The sequence below is a fragment of the Catharus ustulatus genome, chromosome 1 (assembly GCF_009819885.2).
Source record: "Catharus ustulatus isolate bCatUst1 chromosome 1, bCatUst1.pri.v2, whole genome shotgun sequence".
Classification (NCBI taxonomy): Eukaryota; Metazoa; Chordata; class Aves; order Passeriformes; family Turdidae; genus Catharus; species Catharus ustulatus.
Window position 1 is genome coordinate 35,539,334 of NC_046221.1, and position 23,408 is coordinate 35,562,741.

General features: G+C 43.1%; 1 protein-coding gene across 1 annotated transcript in view; it reads right to left on the bottom strand.

The window, feature by feature from the left end:
* The window catches only part of JAZF1 (JAZF zinc finger 1), a 191,366-nt gene extending 169,230 nt beyond the window's left edge, over positions 1-22,136 (bottom strand). Inside the window, exon 1 of the mRNA XM_033075034.1 lies at positions 21,901-22,136. Within this exon, the coding sequence (XP_032930925.1) occupies positions 21,901-22,015 (115 nt within the window). The 5' untranslated portion in view covers positions 22,016-22,136. The remainder of the gene's footprint in view (positions 1-21,900) is intronic.
* Positions 22,137-23,408: the final 1,272 nt, after the last annotated feature.

Here is a 23,408-nt window from a genome sequence, read left to right on the forward strand (position 1 = left end):
CACGCAGGGCCAGATTATTTTTGCCTAGAACATGTAGAAGAGGCTTCAAAGAGGATGTTAACGCGTTTCTTCTTGTTGCAGCATTTCACAATATGGGTACTGAAGTGTATTATTTTACAATAATGTGCACTACTTCAGGCTGATTTACCACCAGTTAACCAAAACTCAATGGGAAGCTGAGACCAGATGCAGTGTTCCTTCAGCACAAAGCAAGTAGCCAGACTTACCCTCTTAAACAGAGAGTATTTTCTAGTTGAAACCACCACCCTTCCTTTTTAATCATCTCAAGAAGGATACTGGGCTGAAACACAAGATTTTACACCTACAGACACCACACAGGCTTATCTTTGGCAACAGAGATTTTACTTTCCATACTGATGCAGACAGGTACCTTGATAGCTTGCTGTGATACACACATCTTTAGTCCAGCACATTGACACGATGAGAATTTGCACAGCATCAGCTACAGCAGAGCAAAATGAACAATTGAGCATTCACCAGCCACGTCCTAATCTTTTGTGGTGCTGTTTTAAAAGAAAAGCAGAAACACTTTCTTCCTCCACTGCTCAGCTTCTTAATAGAGTTATTACAGGCCTGTTGAGGATTATCTCTTCTACCCCGGATTAGAGTTGCTACTTAAAGTATTTTAGACAGAACATAAGCCACTCCCCTCTGCACCCCCAAGCTGCAAATTTTAGCCATGTCAGATCCTAAAAGTTTCTAAGAAATTTCTTAGAAATCAACAAGCACGACAGCTGAAGGCATAATCAGTAAAATGTTTACATTCATATTAAGCACAAATCATACCTGTCTCAAAGTGCCAGTCCTATCTCAAAATTATGGTTCTGGGACAGACCTGAAAGTGAGTTTTGGACTTCACCTAAGGGGTAGGAAGGGAGGGAAACCCAGGAAGATACAGGCAAGAATACTTAATCCTCCCATGCCAACTCCTACTGCTCACAAATTTCTACGTGCTTGACAAGGTTCAAACTTGTGTTTCTAAAGGCAGAGCTCATGTCTGGAGATGCATTCTGATGACATATGAGCTGGTTTTCTTCAGCAAAGCCTAAAGCAGCAGGAGCTATGCACCTTACCTCACTGATCCTTCACCCTTATGCTGCACATTTGCTGCTCCATTCAAATCCAGCTTCTGATAGGAGAAACAAGGAGATGCAGACTGCTGGAAAATCTTGAGAAACTATTTTATTTTTGTTTGGAAACTTTCCAGAAGCACTTTCAGTGCCTTTAAGTATATACACATGAAAATTAATACTGTTCTCTCCTTATTAATACATTCTTTCAAGTGACTTTTACAGTCTGGAAGCAAAGGTCAGTTACACTGAGTTCCAAGAATCCACTGCACTAAAAAAGAAACTTTATTTGACCATATGTTACTATAATTGAAAATATAGGAAAATATTCTTTGATCTTATGACTGTCTTGAACTAGATGGATAATGATCCCATTTTTACAAATGATGATTCTAGTTGGAACCCTAAAGAAAAACACATCTGAAATACCTACATCACTGACTTAATGATTTAGCATTAAAAATGCCACCAGGGTATGTGATATGGCAGCTGTGTGTAGAAAGATCATTTCCTAACTGGGTTCTCACCTCAGAACCCTGACATAAGAGGTTGGGAGCTCATACCCATGGCAGCGACTGAAAGAGGTGAAGTGGTAGTTGTTGAACCAGCAAGACATTTGTAGTTGGGAACTAAAATAAAATACTCTCATGCAGCATACAAGTTCATGGAGAAAAGGCTCATTAACATGAGAAACATTTGCTACAGAACAAAACTATGTAAACAAAACAAAGGCAAGACGTGCACAAAAAGTTGTCTGCTATTCTACACCATATGGGCTATCACTGCCAATAAAGCTCCAGAGACAAAGATTCTAAAAGACTGAAACTTAAAAAATTAGCTAAAATTAGTTGAATGCAGACAGAGACTATACAGAGACTGTACAGAGACTATAATAGAAAGGAATAGTCTCATAGGAATTTTCAAAGTAATTATTCAGTCTTAGGTGAGGTCCTATGGACGTTCCTAAAAATTAAGAGCACATTTATTCACACTTCATGATATACTAGGTTCCCCATACTCAGGAAAAATTAAAACACTCTAAATTAACCAATGGCAATACTTTTACAGCTAAAAAACCCCAAATTTTATTCTGACTAAAATGCCTGAAGTCCATAGCTGTACATGTAATTGCCTTTCACATATGCTTAGTGGGAGAATTCAATTCAGTATACCTCCAACAATGACAGATGTCAAAGTTAAATTAAGAAAAGTTTTATTACCACTCATCACACCCTTAAACACCAGAGCAGGTGAAATGCTCCTCCTTGAGTTTCATATGTAGCAGGAAAGTGCAAAAACCATGATAAACTCGATGCTGAAACAGGAAAGAGGAAAACTATAAAAAGAAAGATGAGAAGAAGAACTAGCTCAGATTTAGACAGGGTATTTGAATAAGATTTGAAAACATCACAGAAAATTAGTTTTTAAACACTTTGTATCCTTAACAGGAGATCAGATCAGCTTTTTCATCTTGTATAGAGGTAAACCTCTATAGATTTAAGAGAAGAGAAAAAAAAATCTAATACACCTCTGACTGTATGTGTTGCTCAGGAACAGAATGGTGACACAAAAGTCTCGATTGATTGATTGACATGTCTCATGACTGAGACAACCTCAGAGTCACTATTCATGCTCTCAACAACACGTTGGGAATATGTGGGGTTGGGACGGGCCAAACTTACAGTAAATACTCATGAGCAGTTCTCATCACATTTTTTAATTCTACCTGGTGGCCTTCAGCCAGACCACAATAGGGTTTGTTTTATAGACACTACAGTACATCCATGCCTGTGATTTCTGCCATAGCTTCTTTCATGAGCTAAGATAAACTATCTGATTTAAGACTAAGTAGCTTCAGCAAGCCTCTTTAAACCAGCCAAATACTACAAATACACTCCTTTCCAGCTACCCCATCTAAGAAAGGCAAATGCTTATCTTGCATTTTTCTTAGTGTGCATTAGCATAAGCACACTACAAGAGTACAAGGAAGGGAAAATGACAGTAATTAAGGGACAAGCTGCTCACCAGCACCCACTTTGATATTTAGCAACTTGATAACTGAACTTGACACTTCTTTCTGGGTGAAAAAGGAATCATAGAATGGTTTGGATTGTAAAGGATCTTAAAGACCATCTAGGTGTCCCACCATGTGCAGGGATGCCTTCTGCTAGATCAGGTTGCTCAAAGCCCCATCCAGCTTGGCCCTGAACATCTCCAGGGATGGAGCATCCTCAGTTTCTCTGGGAAACCTGTTCCAGCACTTCATCACCCTCCCTGTAAAGAATTTCTCCCTAATGTCTAATATACATCTACCCTCTTTCAGTTTAAAGCCATTACCCCTTACCCCATCACAGCACACCCTTGCCAGAAGTCCCTCTCTAGCCTTCTTAGGGGCCCCCTTTCGTAATGGAAAGTGCTATAAGGCCTTCTGGAGCCCTCTCTTCCCCAGTCTCAACAACCCCAACTTCTCTGAACCTATCTCCATACGAGGGCTGCTCCAGCTCTCCTGTCATCTTCATGGTTTCTTCTGGACCCAATCCAGCAGGTGCACATCCTTCTTGAGTTGGGGACCTGAGAGCTAAATGCATTTCTTCAGGTGGGGTCTCACCAGAGCAGAGCAGAGGTCTGATGGTCATGCTGCTTTTGTTGGACACATTTGGCTTTCTCTGGGCTGAAGCACACATTGCTGGGTCATGTTGTGCTTCTCCTCCACTCACACCCCCAAGTACTTCTCTGTAAGGTTAGTGTCAGTCCATTCTCTGCCCAGACTGTATCTGTGCTTGGGACTGCCCTGACCCACCTGCAGGACCTTGCACCTGACCTTCCTGAACTTCACAAGGTTTGCACAGGCCTGCCTGTCAAGGTCACTCTGGTTGCCATCCCCTCCTTCCAGTGTGTCAATGCAATGAAGCCAGCTTGATGCCTGGAGTGGCTAAAATTCCTTTGTGCTGTTCTTCAGGAGTTCTCCTGCTGACCTGCAGTGCATCTCCAGGCTCTGGGCATCTTTTGCTGGCACTGGCATCAAACTGGTAGGAGAAGGATGGATGGAAGTTCCCCTCCTCCACCAACTTCAGTTTAATGCCCTCTTCACATCTTTTAAGACAGCTCTGTTTTAAAAGAACTAGCTAATCTGTTCTTACTAGCAAATGTAATCCTTTACCCCAGCATCAAAGACTCCATTTAGCTCAGCTCTTTAAGTTTATAAAGAACTGAAAGGATACATGAGGCATGGAAATTAAAAACAAAATAGAAGAGAGGAAGCAGGCTTGCTAAGTGCAGGAAATAAGACTTTTTCTACAATCTCAGCCCCACCACTACTTATGTTTTATTCATCAATTCTACTTGCAGTTTTTCTCTTTAGGCAAAGACAACCTGGCAGCACCCCTTTTTTGTTACTCCCAGACAAATATAATCCCAGATAATTAAAAAAAAGAGATAAAGTACTCCTAAGACTCTTATTAGAGACTCAGGAGCATTGCCTTGTTACCCGCCTAGGGTGCCCATCTCTCACTCACATTCCTAGGGTTATTTTTGGCACAGTGTACTGGTCCAAGCACATACACAATGGAAGCAAAATTCTATCACTTCAAAAGAGAGGGAGAGGCAGTTTACTTTTGCTGACCTCTAACTCACAGCCATTTTTGCACTTCTCTGAGAAGTCATCATCCCTCTTGACACCGTGCATACCTGCCTTCAGCACACTCCTGTGCTCTGGCAGTCTCAGGAGTTTTACCTGCTACATACAATATTCTTTTGGTCTTCACAGAACTGGTATGCTGTCACTTCTCTCTCCTACTCTCCACCTCCTTCAAGTCACTACTTTTAAATTTACTTTTTTTCAAGCCAGGTTCAAGTACAACTAATGCTATATTACAACAGCTTCTGGTTATCAATGTCAAAAAAACAATGATTTACAGCAAAATCCATGGAGCTACAAGTAAGAATGAGTAAGAGAGTCATCCAGTTCTATTGTAGCCAGATGATGCACAATAAAGTTGTTCAATGTTTGCCACATCAAAAGTTCTAACTAGATAAGCTTTGGAATAGGAAAATTTAAAAAGAAAGGGAAAAAATAAAAACTAAAGAAATACAAGAACATGAAATTGAAAAGACACCAAGAAATAAACAGAGCAACTAATAAAAACAATAAAGTCAGAAGTGGTCTCACAGACACTGCTCTGAAATTAAAGCTTACAGACACAACACAAAGCTTAGAAGTTAAAATACATGGCTGTTGGTATAAACATCTAAAGCTCTTCTCACCTGTCCACATATTTGGACTGCTTAAGATTTTCTCCTTCAGAACCAAGGTGACAGTAATCAACCTGAGATGGTTAGCAATCAACCTGAGATGGTTAGCAAAGCCTAAGCAGCATTATTTGAATTATAGAAAAAGTAATGTCAAGAGTATAGTTATTACATCTGTTAATAAAAAAAATAAACCAAAAATAAAAGGGTCATCAGAAGGTATTTAGTTATTCTCTCTAGAGTACACCACATTTTTGAATTCTGTGATCATGACTCTTTGAACAGGAAATTGCACTTCAGTGTCTTACCCAAACCCAAACCAAAATATTTATTTACATATCACATATTTACATGAAGACAAAGGAGCTATAAACATCCTTCATGCACGTATATGTTTGGGTTCATATATTTATGTATAGACTTATTTATCAGCCTAGATCTCCTGATATCCTCACTAGAATATTTGCAGCAGAGAAACTATTTATGTTCCATTCAAAAGTGTCATGGATCATCCAAAGGTTTTGCTTCTGAGAGCTGCAAATTATGCACACAAATCTTTCCTGCCCACACACCTCCCTGGCATCTTGCAACAATTCCTGTAAGGAGAAGATCCAGCCCTGCCACTAGCCCAGGACTGGTTTCACCTCTCTGGTTTGGTTCTCCTCCTCCATGGTTTGCTGAGCCATCTAATCCTTGCATTTCTAAATGGAAATAACACATTGCCAAACAGTAATGCTTATTATTACAGTCAACCAATTAAACTGTAATTCTACCATTGTTATCCACCAACACTCTTCCTGCTTAAGTGCAAGCTATGTTTACTTTATTACTGAGGAGCTCAAACATTTTCTTTCACAATACTGCATTCTCTTCCTCCTCCCACCTAAGCCAAGGTGAATGTTCATGAATCAGACCAATAACTAGAACAATGTTTTCACTTCTATGGACATGGACAGATGCAGAAAAACTGAGAATTAGTATTTTTACCAGTTTTAGGATCCGTACATCCCTTCTTCTATACCACAAAAACAAATCCACCATGTAGAGTTGACATTTTATTATCTTCTCTTTTACAGTATCACTGCTGAAGTTTAGAGATTCCAGATTTCTTAAACCAAATTAAATGGTCATAAAGAAAGAAATCACATGGCAGAACAAGTAACACAGATCCTATAAAATCTCAGACTCATTAGCACTGTGAAGATAAAAATATTTTGGATTTTATTCCAATCTGCTCTGCAAAGAGCCTCTCCCTTACCCCACTAAACAGAATCTGCACCAGTAATGCTGGTTCACAGTTACATAGAGACAAAAACATGCAAATTCCACTTCTGTGCTGCATTTAATAAACAGATTCATTTCCTCTGTGGTCTATATATAGACAGAAAAGTGTTGGCTACCTTTCACAGACAATGCTTTATCTGTTCACTTACAGTCAGCTAAAGCAGATGGAAATAGCAAATAAAAATACAGGACTCCTCATCCTCGATCCAGCTCAGCTATTTTTAAAACTGGATGTACAGAAGTTACAAAAGTTGGAAACAACACAGAAATCTCTATCTAGTGGTGAGGCACTGGTGACTTTTAGACCTCATTTTTGGCACCTTTATTTCTTCAGGAATACTGCATATATGATGAAAAGGAAAACTTAATCCTGACACCTTGTATTCACAGCTAAATATGGAGTGCAGTGCTGGTAACCCACACTCAAGAAACATGGAACAGTGTTTTCATTATCCTATAACCAGTTCAAAATAGCATCATTAAGCTGACACCACATCACCAGGAAAAGACTGTACTCATTTGAAAATCCTTACTCCGCGTCAGAGGACCTCTGTATATGCTGCTTCCTCAAAACTTGAACTGATAAGAATCAGCCCCAACCACATATGCACACTCAGTATGAGACTTGCAGGTCACAAAACATGTAGAAACTTGCTTCTCAGGAAATGACCACAATTGATTCTCAAATTCAAGACCAAGTGTTAAATACCACAAAATACCACTGTACTGCTTATCTAACTCCATAAACTGGGATCATCAGTGTAGTTATCTGAGCATTTGAATGCAATTGATGAACATGCATTTCACAGTATATCTACATTTTTGCAGCAGGCATACAGATGCTTCCCTGCTCTCCTCCAAAAAACCTCGGCTGAACTCTGCACCTGCCCAAGACAGCAAAAGTGTTTATTCAAGCCATTCTCACAAGGTCACATCCTTACAAGCATCAGAAACAAAATCACATCTAGACAAGTTCCTACTACATTAACAAATCCAAGAATGCATGCATTCTCCAGCATAGGAACAGCTCTGTGCTCTCCTCTGTGCCATCTCCAGAAACAGCATCCAAGAAGGGAGGATGGAGCTGCCTCCACTCAGATCTACCTCTTGCTACATCTTCACTTTCCTCAGGCCATCAGGTGGGAAGAGTTGTCAGGCTGTTCAGTCTGCAAAAGTACTACATGTCAGTACCACAGATCAGTTTTGTTTTACTAAGTCATATATGTAAATTACAAAAAGCATGCAGAACCAAAATGCGACACCACAATAGTTTTCAGAAGGTGAAGAGGTGAGCACTTCCTAAATATCACCCCCATCCGCTACAAAAGTATTGATGATGATTATACAAAACTAGGATACATGTTGTCATCTCCCAGATCACCGGTTTTCTCTATCAAAGTAAAGAAAACCGTATCTACAGACAGGGGGGAGTGTTACAGAGCCATGTAACAGTTGCGCTTTGCTTAGGGAAGGACCCACAATCACCTACACACCAGCCCTGCTGGTGTCTCAGCATCAGCTGGTCTCTCTTGCCCATGTCTCACCATGAGGTATCACACTCTGTTTCATGGAACTTGCAGGGATATATGCTCAACTAGAAGTATGTTCTGCCCATGTAAACTCGTATTGCTTAGGACACAATTACTCAGTAGCTCTTTTGTTTGTAGGAATCCTTTTCCTCATCCTACCACACAATCATGACACTACAACTTAGTAGAGAGCAACAAGACAGGAGGACTGTGAGACTTCAGCTTCATCTTCCTAGTAATCAACAACATATGTTCCTGCACTGCACTGCAAGGACACAGAGAAAACAGTTCCTCTGCCACGGTCTAAGTCACTTTGGGGCTAAAAATACATAACACAGAACAGCTCAACGTGTTTTCAAATGGGGCTGGCTCAGATACTTGTGAAATGAAAGTCTGTCTTGGAAAGGAATCCAAATCAGGTTTGTATCTACCCAAATTCAAGCATGAAACCTTGTGGCAATGGTCTTAATGCTTACATTCTGCTCTTCATAAAATGTCAGGGGAAAAAAGACCACAGACCAGACTCAAAACAATAAATTTGCCTTCTAGAGTGCTTATCATCAGCCCTGCCTACTGGACTTTAAAAACTGCCATCATGCAAGACATTCGATTTCTTAACACCAGAGGTTCAAAGGAGGAAAGCTTCCAGGGAGTCACAGTGAGGAAATCAGAGTAAGTCCACATAAACAGACTGCCTCCCAAACAAGCTGCCATTAATAAGTGTGTTCTACTAAGCTGCCTATCCACAAGATAGAAAGCAACCAAAGGGTACCCAGAAAGGAAGACCTTTATGATTTTGAGAAGAAAGGTGTTCTACTGTGCAACCACTCATAAGAGAAACAGGGCGAGGGGAAAAAAAAAAAAAAAAAAAAAAAAGCAAAAAGTCAGTTCTGCTACAATAGTACCAAAAGAATGTTTGTTCAGGAAGGATGGGCTACCAGCTCAACATTCAACAAATCCTAGGACTCCAAAAAGGATGGCTTTAGAACTGACCTTAAGCGAATCTGAGGAGGAGTCTGCTTACTTACCAGGAGTGCTCCAGCACACACATTCAGTAACAGAACCAGTCTTTTGGATTGAGCATTCAGTGTTCAGTATCCTGAGCAGGAAAGCTAAGCAAAAGAATTCAGCTCTCAGATATGTAAAGTTCTGCCTCAAAATCAAAATATAGGGGGAATTATCCACAATGAGCTAAAAATCAGCACTGTGACAGGTCACCTGCAAGGAGGGAAATTCAAAAGAGGTACTGAGGTAGCTTGAAAAGGCAGCTACAATAACCCATAGAATTGATCTGATATCAGGATGTATTTAGCAATATAAACAAAAAAGGACAAATTAGATAAGGACTTTGTAGGCATTGAACTAAGGATAACTTAAAACATCTATTAAGAGCTCTGAATCTCATCAAGTACGTGCCTCAAGCAGACTGCCTGAACAAGCCCAAGCATACAACCTCAAAGTGAGCCAGGAGAGAGTGGTTCCAGAATTAGACATGTGTTTGCCTAGCAAGAAAAAACAGGGTTTCTTTTCACGCAGGTAACTGTCCAGCTTACGAGATTCAAAAACCCCAACCAAGACCTAATTTTAGAAAACACACTCCTTCCTTTGTTTTTCACAAACTTCTTTTCTCCCTTGCTTCAATTTCAGATTTTTTCATCTTTACTCTTTACTCCTTGCTATACTCTGCTTCCTCATTTTCTCAGAAAGGCACCTTCTGTATTTCTATGGTTAATACAGAGGCCTGAACAATACAAGTACAGTATATCCTACCATGCCTATGTTCAGTGTCCTGTTCCTAAACTCCTGTACTACAGAGCACCAAAAATAAATAACTTAGAACAATCAGTATGTACAAGAAAAGAAGGTTTTGAGACTTTACAGGACGAACTGGTTCAGTGGTTCCAGGACAGCAGCTGTGAGAAAGGCTCCCATCAACCACTCATCTGTGGAACAACAGGAGAAGAGAACAGAACGAACAGGAGGTGAGCAGCAGGTGAGTACAGACACCGAATGGAGATTTATAAACAGAACAGAATAGTAGGCAATTTATGATTTCCCTACAATCAGGTACCCACTAACTCTACCACAGAATGCACATGTAACACCTTTCCAGGTGGGTACATTCTATGCAAAGGGTAAACCACTTTGGGACATCAAGCACCACAGTCTGGAGTATGTGTGTACATGCAGCAGAACGCTCTGCTGAGCATAACTCTGTATTAAAAGCTAAGCACTGCTGGAGCAGAGTTTCCTCCATGTAGCTATGGGATTTATAATTCCTTTCCTTAAACCACCAATCAGGATTTGGCAGGTAAGCAGAAGTGTCAGGTGATGAGAGGGGTTGAATAGCAGTATAGAGCAGAAGAAAGATTTAAAGGTCCAACTTTGCTCCACAGGTTGACACAGACAACAACAACAAAAAAATATTTTAAATCCCAGGTTTGTATGGTGTTTTTTCAATCATGAGAGGATGAACAATCCCTCGAGTGTCTTTCCCCAAAGGACAGATACTGGAAGGTTTGAGTTTTTAATTCCTGTCTCTGTAACTTACTATCTTGTATCAGTTTCCCAAAACAGAACTGTGGGCTCTTCTCAACCTCCTCTATTCAGTTCTCTCTTCTTCTCCTAACTACTTGCAGCTCTGCAGGCTTCTGAAAGAAACATGAACCTGGTCTTCAATTACAACTAATATTTTTAAATTACATGCAGAAAGATCAGCATGAATTATTGTTCCTAATTACTGATATAGCAAGTCTAATGGCATACAATGAGTGCATAATAAATTTTAAATTATTACACCATGCAAGCTGACAATACTTTCTAGAGAGCTGTATACTCAATTCTGTGCCATGGTTCTAGTCACACAACACCATAGAGATTATGAGCAAATACTAACAGGCTTTCCATATGTATGCACACCTGCTACTACAGAACAAGCAATTGCAAAACTGTGTGTTTGCGCTCAATCTTGAATTCATGAGGTATCAAGTGTTTTTAGTAGCCACTTACACCATTGCAGGCAAAACTCCAATCCTTTCCATTATTAAGGGGTCATGCTATGTGGGGCAGAGCAAAGGGATTTGGTTTCCAAACGCAGATGCTATGGCTCCCATATAGGCAGGGTCAGAGAAAAGGCAGGGTCAGAGAAAAGGCATTCCCCTCATATCCAGAATGTTTGGTGGTAGTAAGCAATGCTGTGGCTGGAACACTGTGCCATTAGCAGGAACAGAAGGGTTCACTACTGCACACTTACTACATTTCTGAGGTCAGTAGGATCAAGAAGAAGTAGGGTGACAATGTTATGGGAACTACACTTCCTACTTAAAAAAGAAACAAAAAAAGAAGTCAGGTCACCACTGAGGAAAAAAAAATGCAGCTATCAATTAACCCAATGTATCTCCAGAACATTAATTAAATTTATAAATACATATAATTTTTATTATATTTGTTTCAATATTTGAAATGCATTTTAAGCCATATATACAATTCAGATAAAGAACCTCTCATCCATCTCTTTCACAATGATTACTAACTCAGAGTTATGAAAATTGCTGCAGAAGTAAAATTCTTCAGGTAAAGGCTGCTCAAAGAGAAACTTTTTTTAGATTTCATGAAAATCCAACCACTTAATATTAAAATACAAGAGTGCAACCAAAAATATCCACAGAAGGTAACGGCAACAAATACCTTTTCTCCATCCTGTGCATTCAATTACTGCTACATACCTGAACAAGCACTTGGTATTTACCCTGGCTCTGGAAGCAGGTTGAGCAAGCCACTAAAACTCCCTGGCACATAACCACATCCCAGCCCAGAGTATCCAACACAGACTTTATCTCTCCACTCAATCTGGTCTAAAGAGAGTCCTGGGTAACTGCCCTATGGTAACTGTCAGCAAAGATGAAGTATTTGCTTTGTTCTGATGGCAGGTTCTTCACAATCACCCTAAAGAAAAAAAAAATCTGCCAGGAAGAAAGGGCCTATTCTGGATCCATGAAATGAGAACAGTAGGTACAGGTAGCTCAATCTCTAGACAGCTCTCCTAAGACAGAGACCAGTCTGGAAGCCCTGACAGGCTTGGCTGCTAAAGCTAAAGCATGAGGGCTGATACAGCTACAGGGTCAGCATTTGTCATCTGTAAGACAGTGTTTAGTTAATTTAGGAGATTTTCCGAGGTAAAAAGAAAATGCAGTTATTACCAATGCTATGACTGTGCAAAGAGTCCTATAGCACTACTAGAAAGCCTCTCTCAAGCACAGCAAGTGCTCACAATGAGCCCAGGAAAATGAAGGCTCCCTAGAGAAGTGTTGTGAAATGAAAAGTACATACAAAAAACTCCATGTAACATTATCTTCCCACCCTTCTCACTCACCACACCACTACTTTGCCTCACGGAGCACAGAACACCTAAAACTACAGTAAGGACCACAGTCTTCCTGGTTCCTCCCAGGAAGGATCTGCAACCACAAATTTTATTTTAAACATATTTAAGTTTTCATTTTTCCTCCAAATATCACAGTAGTTACAAGCAATTTTTTAGTGAATTTGTTACATCCATGGCACTCTGCATTTGATGATTAACCCTCAGCCTGGGCACACAGAGCAGCACACTTCTGAGCCTCTCCCCCTTTCTGTGGTGTCACTGCTGTGCAAATTTTTCACTCCCCTTCCACAAATCTATCTTCTTCACATTAACATACTTATTAAGTGAGCAGGAATCTCTGCAATATGGCCTGAACGAATTTATTGGAAAAAGCAGTTATTTGGGATTTTCCTTAGTGTTTTTTTAACATACCTTTCTCCATAATCTACTCTATGCAAAAGGAAAAATAAAGTTCAGACAATGAAAACCTGATTCCTCAGGAGAAAGGCTCTGCAGATATCCCCAGAGCTTAACAGGATAAACAGAAAATCTCCCTGGTCCCAAACCGAAATAGAGATGGTTCACTGTTATTTTCTCCATCAAAACTGAGATCTTAACTCTCACATCATCAAGTTAAGCCAATATAACCATCAGGTAGTTGACTCTCCTCAACCCAACAGCAAGTTATAGAAGCTGTAACACTTCTCCAACACATTGCTACAAAACCATGTCAACTTCCCTAAAAGTTTGCCATCAGATTTACTTGTATCAATGTCAGTTCTTTGATCTGAAGACAAAGGAAACAAGGGTAGACTTCAGTAACCTGGTATGCAGCTTTCACCTGCCAGCAGGCAAACATCTCCAGTCTACACGAAGCCTTTAAATGAATTTTGAGGTCACTTCCACAGCACTGATAAACACACTCTGATGAATGCATACAGCAGGATTACATCACAACAAATGACTGAAATAATTAAACAGTGTTGTTTTCAACACTGAATGCCCCTAAGGGAGTGAGTTAACATCCATGCATCTCAGTGAAACTGAATCTCTTGCATCTTAAATGTACCATCTCCCTCTTTCTGGGTTATGGCTTCTATTGGGATAATTCCCAGAAAGAAGATAGTGACTATATTACACACTACTGGAGAAACAGCTGATACTCCTTTCCACTTCACACTGAGGTTCAAATTTTAGTCACAGAGTATTTACTATCTGTCAAAATATGATGGGGAAAAAAATTAATTTCCTTAAGGAACAGAGACATTTATACCTCACTCAAGCTTTACAATGCACTTGGGGCAGGTATCTCAGAAGTGACCAAATATTCTCTAAAACTATGAAAAGGTTTTGTTGGACCAGTTTCAGCAGTGCCAGTATTTCAAATTAAAAGTGCTCAGCTTTCCCCCCTCCACCCCCAAAAAAATCTTAATAAATAAGATGGCCTTTATTAGCACACAGTGAAATCTTTCTCAAAATCAAAAATCATCCACAACCAAGTTTTAATCTCTTTGTTCACAAAGAACGGATCAACTTGGCTTCAAAATCCCATTCAATTTTTCCCTTAAGCTGGTAAGTTTCTTCTTCTGTGTCTACTCCATCCTCTGTAACACAAAACGGAACATTAAAAGGATATGACTAACACCTGTATTTAAGTCAGTTCAGACTTTAATGAATTACAGTGTCTGAAATGAAACTGCACAGTAGTAATATATTCTATCCTGTGCACTTATGAGAGACACAACAAGTGCAATGTCATCAACATCTCTAGTGAAAAAATCCATTCCCCTTGTTTATCACAGCACAAAGTTAAGAAGGAGCCTTGCAAGAATTCAGGGAACACAAATGTTAATAGCCAAGAAAACATCATTAAACCATAAACTGGAGTATTTCTTCTTTTCTCCAGCTCTGAATATTGATCCATAACTAAAGTGTAATAAACTGTAGGTACACTCCCAAAGCATTTCTAAAAATCTCAAGATAGAATTAGACACTGAGTAACAGGAATTGATTGTTTAATTTTTAATGTGAAGTTATTCACTGAGACAGTCCTTTAAAACCAAGGACTCTTTATTGTTAAACACAGCCGATTTATCAAATCAATTCTCTAACTGTCGCCATTTCAAATTAACACTAAAATCTTTGTCTCTGCCTTTCTCAAAGTGTATAGAGCAGCTATTTTCTTAGATGGTTATCATCCAAATTTTGAATAACTGGTGCTTACCAGAGATAAATAAAATTCATTCTCAGTGAAAAACAGCTTATTCAAGAAAAATAATTATAAATAAAGAAAAAAAAATAGCACATTCAGGAGCAACATAAAATGTACACTGCAAGCAGCAGGCCTGTAGTGCTTCCTTCTTCTGCATTAAAGTATTCTGCAGCTTGATACAAAATATTTCTGATTACTTGTTTGTATTTGCATTATATTCTACAAGAGGAAGGAATGGTAGGTAAGATCATCTCAAATTGAACAGATGTTTCTTCATCTTCTGGCATCACCCCTTCCTCAAATTATTTTTTACTATACAATTATTATTTTTTATTATACGATTTTGCATTCCTCAAGAAATGATGAAGTAGAAAAAGATAATTTGATTGGCAGCCACCTGATTATTTTACAGTTCTCATAAGAACTGAAGATTAGCTATTGAAACATTCATTTTGCCATAAAGGCAAACATGCCCTACACAAATGAAGTGTAATTCCACTGCAACAAGTTAACTGATGTTTCTTCAGGTTTTCATTTTCCAGCTCTTTTGTGGATCTGCTGGCATACAAGAGGGACAATCCTTGACAGTTGTATGGATACAGCACGGCAATGGGCTCACCCAAAGCCACTCCAGCAAGTAGAGGAAAAAGGAAAGATCCCTATCAGCTCTATGGGAGACCTTCAATCTTAAAAATGAAAAATTAGTTTGCAACACATTCACAGATGTTTGCTTTCATTCCTTTCTTCCCAGAAAATATATGACTCAAGCTTTACATCATTAAACACTTCATATCTTATCCTCCATGTACTTGGTAACCTCAGAGCACGAAAAAATTTCATGTCATAGAAGTATGAAAAAATTATGTTTCAGTCTAAGATTAATGACAGTTCCATTTTCCTCCATATGATTAATATATTCTAGAATTTGTTACAAGAGTTACATTTACATTTTATCACAATTTATATTCAAACCCAAAGAGCAAAAGAAGCCATACTTGTAAATGCAAAATTATCCAAAAACCTGCTCTGCTCAAGATTACATGTGAGGGAACAGTGCTGATTAGATCTTTTAGTCAAAAAAATACTTCACTTGATAGAAATGCCTTCCTGAGAAGGACCTTCCTCTCCATACCAACTTGCAAAGCAAATAACCAACATCCTTGGAAAACACATCCTTTGCTGTGAAATGCATTTTAAATAAAAACAAAAACTACAGTTGCACAAGTACTGGGCAGAGGATGAACTTTAGCTAAACGTAGCCGTAAATGTAGGAAGTTGCTCTTCATGAACAATAATTAGCACTCCTGCTGAGGTAAACACACCTAATTGTTTGTTTCTTTTGCAAGGACACACATTCATGCACTTTACTGGCTAGTCTGTCCTCTATTTCCAAATGCTGATGAGAGCACTCCATGTACTCAGCTGCCACACCACTTCTGGTGTAAAAAGCCTTAGGTTAACATCTACCACCTTTTCAAAACAGCCGGTGTCAACTCCAAATGTTACATTACACATTGAGCAAATGCTAAGAGAAAGCTACATGATGGCAGCCACTTAAATGATGTTCACACTCTTGGGAAGAGCTCAGCTTTAAATGAACACAATCTGTCATGCAGACTTAGGTTTTCCAGGCCTTCCATAGATGCTGGTGTGTAGCCCCTCATCCTCATCTTTAGCAACATTCAACAGTTGGATCTTCTTATGCTTGTTTTATACATCATGCAGTCGGCTCCAGTATAGAAGCTGTCACCTCTGTCAGGCTGCACTTCATCTAAGATGCTGCTGGAAGTCTGGGCAACACGGCAGTGGGGAGCAAAGACCACATTTTAGCAATACCAAACGACATTTTAGCACGTGCTCACACATTCAACACCTCTATCAAAGTGAGAACACCACACCGTTATTAGCATGTCTGAGAAAATATTGAAAGGGACAACTTTAAGAAAGGCATGTACATTCATCCAATGGCTTATTCAACTACTTGAGCTCTTCGCTGGGGAATCTGGCCCCTTGACTGCATAATATTAAGAATTTAAGTCACTGAAAGCAACAGATGTCAAAGCTACCACCAGACATGGAAATTCATAAGCCTCTTTCTCCCTCCATATGACCTGAGCTTTCCAGATGGGTAGCATTTTATATGCAAGGTTTTGGTCTGTCTTCTGCAATTATTCTTTTATGAAAAAAAGTTTTATTTTCCCTGCTAATACTACCACTTACAAAAGCAGTTGCCTCTGCTTTCACAGCAAGTACTGTTCTGTTGCAGGACCCATCCTAGTATTTGAGAATCAGTGAAGCTTCATGAAAAGCTCCCAGTTCCAACAGTAATACTACAAAAACACTCCACTGAAAGCTATCCAGCACTGTGAGTTCTTGCAAAGCTAAAATGAAATGTTCAGCAACAGTTGATCACCTTCTTTTTTGTGCAATTACTGTATAAGCAGATGGTCCTTTTTCCCGCCCCTTCAAATTCTAGCAGTTTCAGTTAAATGCAATTATCAAATTTTACTTCAGAGTAAGAGTGTCTTCAGATTTATGTTTTATATCTCCTCCTATCCACTCTTTCACCTCTTCTAGCCCACAATCACATGTTTGCACACTCATTTCATTCACTATTTCCTCAATGCTTGATGAGCCTCAGGAGAAGCAGGATTGCTCAGATAAGCCAAAGAGCTAAAAAGTGCACGCACCATGTCAGCACTTACCATGAACCAAGTGACCACACAGTGCCTCATACGAACAGCAACCTCACCTGATTTAAAAGTATTTTACTATAAATACCATGCAAAAATTAAAATAAATAAATGTTGTTAAAACCCGGCGAAGAGATTCAGTTTGAATATTGCTCCTTTGGCATCAGAGTAAACTTCATCTTAGCAACTAGGGAGCTACCTGAATCACCATTGTAAAGGGTACAGTTCAACTGCAGGTACATTGAAAACATTCAACTGCAGGTACAAAAAAAAAAAAAAAAAAGAAACCTCCTCATCAAAAGTGTGACCATCTGGACTTCCTGCCTGGACTTGTATGAACAGCTCAAAATGCCCCAGAAGACTTCAATGTACTTTCAGAAACACCCTGTGGGAGCAGTTGTGCTGGTCCCAACATCATAGCTGAAGACACTACGGGACTGCAGAAATGCAATAAAATTTGCTGTGTTGCACAGCTGAATATCTGGCCATTCAAAATTGGTGGGTTTGGGGGTCTTTTTCCTCCTCTCTTGACATTACTAAGGGGAATTTCATCTGTTCCATTTGACAGTCTGAATCTGGCTAATTGTAGTAAATTTGGTCTTTGCTCATGGACTAGAGATGTCAGAAAAGTCAACCAAACTACCTGCAAGGAAGGGGTCAGAGCAGACAAAAACCAAGAGACAGGGAGACAGCCTAGCAAGGCAGGCGAAAAGCCCCCCTTCTCTGCACACTTGCAGAGAAGGTAACAGCACTTCAGGTTGCTTGGACAACGTGCTCGTAGAAAAAGCTGACAGAGGAGTATTTACAAATCAGCAGTTTTAAATCAACATCCATTTCCAGCTGTGAGCCACAGCAAATGTGAACACACTGTTTAGTAGTATTGCTATGGACTGCAGAACACAGCCTCATTGCAGAGGACACCAGCAGGGCCCGGCCTGCCTTATGAAAGACCCCAGAGAAGTGCTTTGAGTGAGCACAATTCTTCACAAGTCTTTGATCTATAAATGCAAAACCCAAAAAGCAGCTGATGCATACCCAGCATCACCTTGGAGTTGAATACTTCATCCAATTTTGATTGCGGCCGAACGATCCAAAGTTGGCCACAACTCTCCCAGATTATATGCATTGATACTTTTTTCAAGTAACTGGTAACCTCTTACTTGGTCACTAAGATGTAGATGGAAAAAAAAACCCCAAACCACACCACTGTATGCCTAATTATTTCATTACAATGTGATTACTCATTTGTATTATAAGCAAAGAAAGCAATTGCAGAATTGCTCAGAAATTCTCCCAGAATGCCACAACAGTGTTTCACAGAATCACAGAACAAGTAAGGTTGGAAGGGACCACAGTGGGTCATCTGATCCAACCTCCCTGTTTAAGTACGATTATCCTAGAGCACATGGCACAGGACTGCATCCAGATGGTTCTTGAGCATCTCCAGTAAGGGAGACTCCACAATCACTCTGGGTAACTTGTTCCAGTGAGTAGCCACCCACATGACAGAGAAGTACTTCCTCAAGTTCAGGTGAAAATTCCTGTACATCACTTTCTTCCCATTGCCTCTTTTCCTGTTTCCTTATGCTAAGCTGAGTTTTTTTCCAAAGGCTGATCAAAAAAAAAATAAAAAAATCCATCAAGGTTTGCTCCCACTTTTCCAATACACAGTACAGCTCTGAGAAACAACCACATTCCCACCAGGGTTCCACTGATGATGTGAACAATTAACCCATCCCGTGAAATGTGGCAGAGCAGCAGCACTGCAGCAGCCAGACCATCTAGAGCCTGTGCCATACACACCTCCCCACACACAGCTGTGTGCAGCATCAAGTTTGTTATCTGTGCTGCAACACTGTCTGCCCAGCAATCACCCACTTCAGTTTAAACTAATAACAGACTATAACTCAATCAAGTTTTCCTTATTCTGGCAGCACACGATGAATGTCCAAAGCAATCTATTTTTACGTGGCATGTTACTCTTCACTCCATATGCCAAAAAATACAGTCAATTTTTATAGCAACACATTTCAGCATACATTTCTAGGCCTGTATGATGGCAAAAGCTGGACACTGTTTGCATCACATTACTAAGAAAGTAATTCCAACATAAGCTCCTATTCAGACGTTTAGTCCTTTATTTCCCAGTAGCTTTCAGAAAGGTTAATCACCTTTCGGCTCAGTGCTTAGCTGGTGAGTTTTCGTAGATTATCATCCTTTAGGCTGTGGCAGGAGTTCCTTGCATACACCAAACCATATAGTTAAGCTTCTACAGAAGAACTGGGATTCATAAACACTGTCACTGATTCAACTCCCTGCTGATTTCCCCACTGTCTCACACAGGTAACATAACATTGCCACATCTTGTATTCACAAGCAGGTCAAGTTCAACCTGCTGTCACGCAGAGGTGAAACATTAAAAATTAAGCATGAGCAGCCTTAAGTCATACCCCAGCAGTTTGCACTCAAAGCAGCTGCTTGTGTGACACTACGTGCAGAGCCTCAGATGTGTATTGGCAAATGACACACTCTATTAAATGTGTGCATGCTCAATCCATAATACCCCAACTTTGAGAAAAAGAAAAAGTAATGAATAGTGGCTATAGAATTAAATATATAATTATTTTAAAAATTACAGTAATTCAGCATGAAGTTGTCTTCTCTGTGAAAAAGCCTCAGAACTGCTTATTGGGACTCAAACAGCAATGCACAGACCACGTGGCCAGGACTGTATCTTCTCTGACACCCTGTGGGCTGTGGCACCTAAGGGCTGATAATCCACTCAAGGAACATGTAAGATGACTTATGAACTTTCATTTTGGGGAACTATTTCCTGTTAACCTTTTCTGGTGTAATGTGATGCACGGTGTAGGAAAAGCTAAGAATCCGAGATTAAAAGAAACCCAACAATATCACAATAGTATGCCTGCACTATGTCGAGTCATAAATTACACAGTTTTGCGGTATGTGGTTTTGTTACCTCATACTAAGCATCGTGATAATTATGAGAACCACACCTTTCATCTTGCTGACCTATAACGCTACATTAATGTAACGTTACACTCACAACTTAAGCTTCAGTGATTTTTTCAGGCATTCAGGCAGGCTTATTAAAACTTTAATAAACTGAAATGCATGCTAGCTTCATCGCTTTGTAGCAGCACTGTTTCTTCATACTTCTAGAGAAACACTCGGTCCCTAGGTACTTAAAACTTCTGAATTTTTCCCCCTAGTTTTAAAACTTGGTCTGCTTCAAAGAAGTAGCTCGCTTTTCGATAGCTTAAGCGCTGTGTTTTATTAGCAAAACGAGAAAGCCGGGAAGATGCGGTCGGGAAGCAAGCAGCGCAGCAGCCAGGGCAGCACACCTGCCGAGGCGGGAAGGTGCGGGGCGGCGGCACTGCCGTGCCCGGCTGCGGACGAGATGCTTTCGCCGGCAGCCGCGGCGCCCCAGCAGCACGCCTGAGGCCCGGCCGGGCAGGGCAGGCCGGTCCCGCCGGAGGGGAGAGAGGGAAAGTTGGCGCCCGGGGCCGGCCGGGAGCCGCGCCGCCCCCTCCTCCCCTGGGCGCCGCCCGCGCCGCCGAGGGGCGGCCCCGGCGCCCCTGCGCACGCTCCCGCCCGCCGCCCATGAGGCGCCCGCGCCGGGAAGGCACTGACGAGTCATCGCCCCGCCGCGTCCCCGCCCCCGCGGCCCTGGCGGGACGGGCGGCCGAGGGGAGCGGGGGGCGGCGGCGGAGGGGGGAGCTCGCAGGTGATGCTCCGGCGCGGGCAGGCCTGGGCTCCGCGGCTCAGGGCAGCGGGTCCCGCCCCGGCGCGGCCGCCTTCTTCTCCCGCCCGCCCGGCCCCGGGGGCTGCGCCGGCCCCGCCGCCGGGCGCTCCCTCCACGCCCACCGTGCCGCCGGCCCCGGGCTCCCGCACGCCGGTGCCTCCGCCGAGAGGCGCCTCCCGCGCTGCGGCGGCCGGAGCGCGACCCGTGCTCCCCGCCACACCTAGCAACAGCGCTGACAGGACGCAGTGGCGGCGGCGGGAGGAGGAGGAGGAGGAGGAAGCGGAATGGCTGCCGCGGCGGCGGCTCCCTCCCTCCCCGGAGCCCTGACAGCCAGCGCCGGGGCGGAAGCAGCAGGCGGCGTGCTGTGCCCGTCCTCCTCCCTCCTCCTCCACCGCCGCCTCCTCCGGGCTGCTGCGCTCCCTCCTGCCAATGCAAACTAACTCCCCCTCGCCAGGGCCGGCGGGCTGCACGCCTCCCCCGCACCCACCCATGCCGCCGCGCCGCACGCCGCCGCCTCCCCGAAGAGCGCTCCACGTCGCCCGCAGGACCCGCTCCTGCCACTCCACGCCCGCCGACCCTCCTCCCCCGGCGGCCGCCGCGCCCCGGCTCCCGCTGCACCTTGTGCCCCCCACCCCGCCCCGCGCCGCCGCCGCACACGCGGCCCCCGCCCGCCTTGCCCTGCCCTGCCCCGGCCGCGGCCCCGCGGGCACTCACCGATGTGGTTGTCCTCGATGTGCTCGATGAGCTCTGCCAGGGTTGGGAAGTGGAGCCCGCAGCCCCCGAACCTGCAGGCGTTGGAGAAGAAGGAGGCGGCGGCGATGCCTGTCATGGTGTTACATCGAGATCCCCCTGCGGTGCCTGCTCTGCCAGGGCCGGCGGCGGCAGGGCGGAGAGAGGCGTGGGCAGGGGGGGAACGGGACGGAGAGAGAGAGATGGGGAGCGAGAGAGAGGGTGGGGGTGGGGAGGAGGAGGAGAGGTGGTGGTGGTGGTGGCGGCAGCGGCGGCAGCAGCAGCGTCGGGAGCGGCGGAGGGGAGGGACGGGCTGGGTGGGGGGAGATGAGGCAGCCGCAGCTGGGAGGAGGGACCAGCGCGGCTCTGTAACAGCTGTGCTGCCCCGGCGGCGGCCGCCGGCGGCGGGAGGAGCAGGGCACCCGCGCCGCCCTCCGCCGCCGGGGGACACCGCGCCGCCGCGTCCGGCCCCGCGCGGGGCTGCGGGGCACCCGTGACAACTTTCCCCCTCGGCTTCTCGGAGGCAGCGGAGGGCTGGGGTCTGCTCCTGCGGCCGGCGGGGCCAGGGGAGATGCTGCGGGGTAGCTGCTGGGACCGGGAAGGTGGCGCCTGCCCCCGGGGGCTCACCCAGCCGCCGGGAGCTGGCTCCTAACGCGGCCGTCACCTCCACCCTCCCGGGGCGGGGAGCAGCCAGCCCTCGCCGAGGTCGCTAAACCGAGGGGCGGTCGCTCCTTCCGCAAGGGGGGCCGAGGCCACTGAGCACAACCTTCACCTGCTCGGCGACGAGCGGCAGGCCCCGGGCACCTGCTCGGGGTACCGGGGTCCCCCCGCGGGCGGTGGGCTGCTGTCCCCTTCCCGCTGAGCTGCCGGTCACAGATCCCCGAGCCAGATCCCTCCCGGCTGAGTCGGGTCAGGGGTGTCAGACTGCGGCCCTGGGGAGAAAAGTTAAACGGGAATCGCACACACATCGCTCCCAAATCCTATTTTGACTTTGTCTCCAGAAAGCTATTCAGCAGAGAGGCTGACTGATTAATTGATTTTAATGAAGGTCTCCCTAGGCTCAAATTCGCAGACAGCTTTATTTAAAATTAAAAGAAAAAAAGAGAAAAAGCCACACCAGATCACTTGTCTGGAAGGCTCTGCCCCCCCCCTTCTGTTACATACTAATCTTTTTTCCTATAATTACAAGATTCTACGATATTGTTAAAGTTTTTGAGCAAAAGTGAGGCTAAAAAAAGCCTCAGAATCTGCATGAGACTCTGAATTGTATGGACATAAGTGGTTCTACTGATCCTGCTGACAGATTGCAGACCCAAGCTGTTACCTCTGTAAAATCAAGTGTGTGCACAAGAATAAGCCTAGCCCTTCTTACCTGTATTGCAGGTAACGATGTCCCTAGCATTGCTGTAGGAGCCAAAGAATAGCAATCCTAAAAATGCAGTAGAATGATTAGTGAATGAAAAAATGAATGTTTGCCCATGTCATTAAAGGAC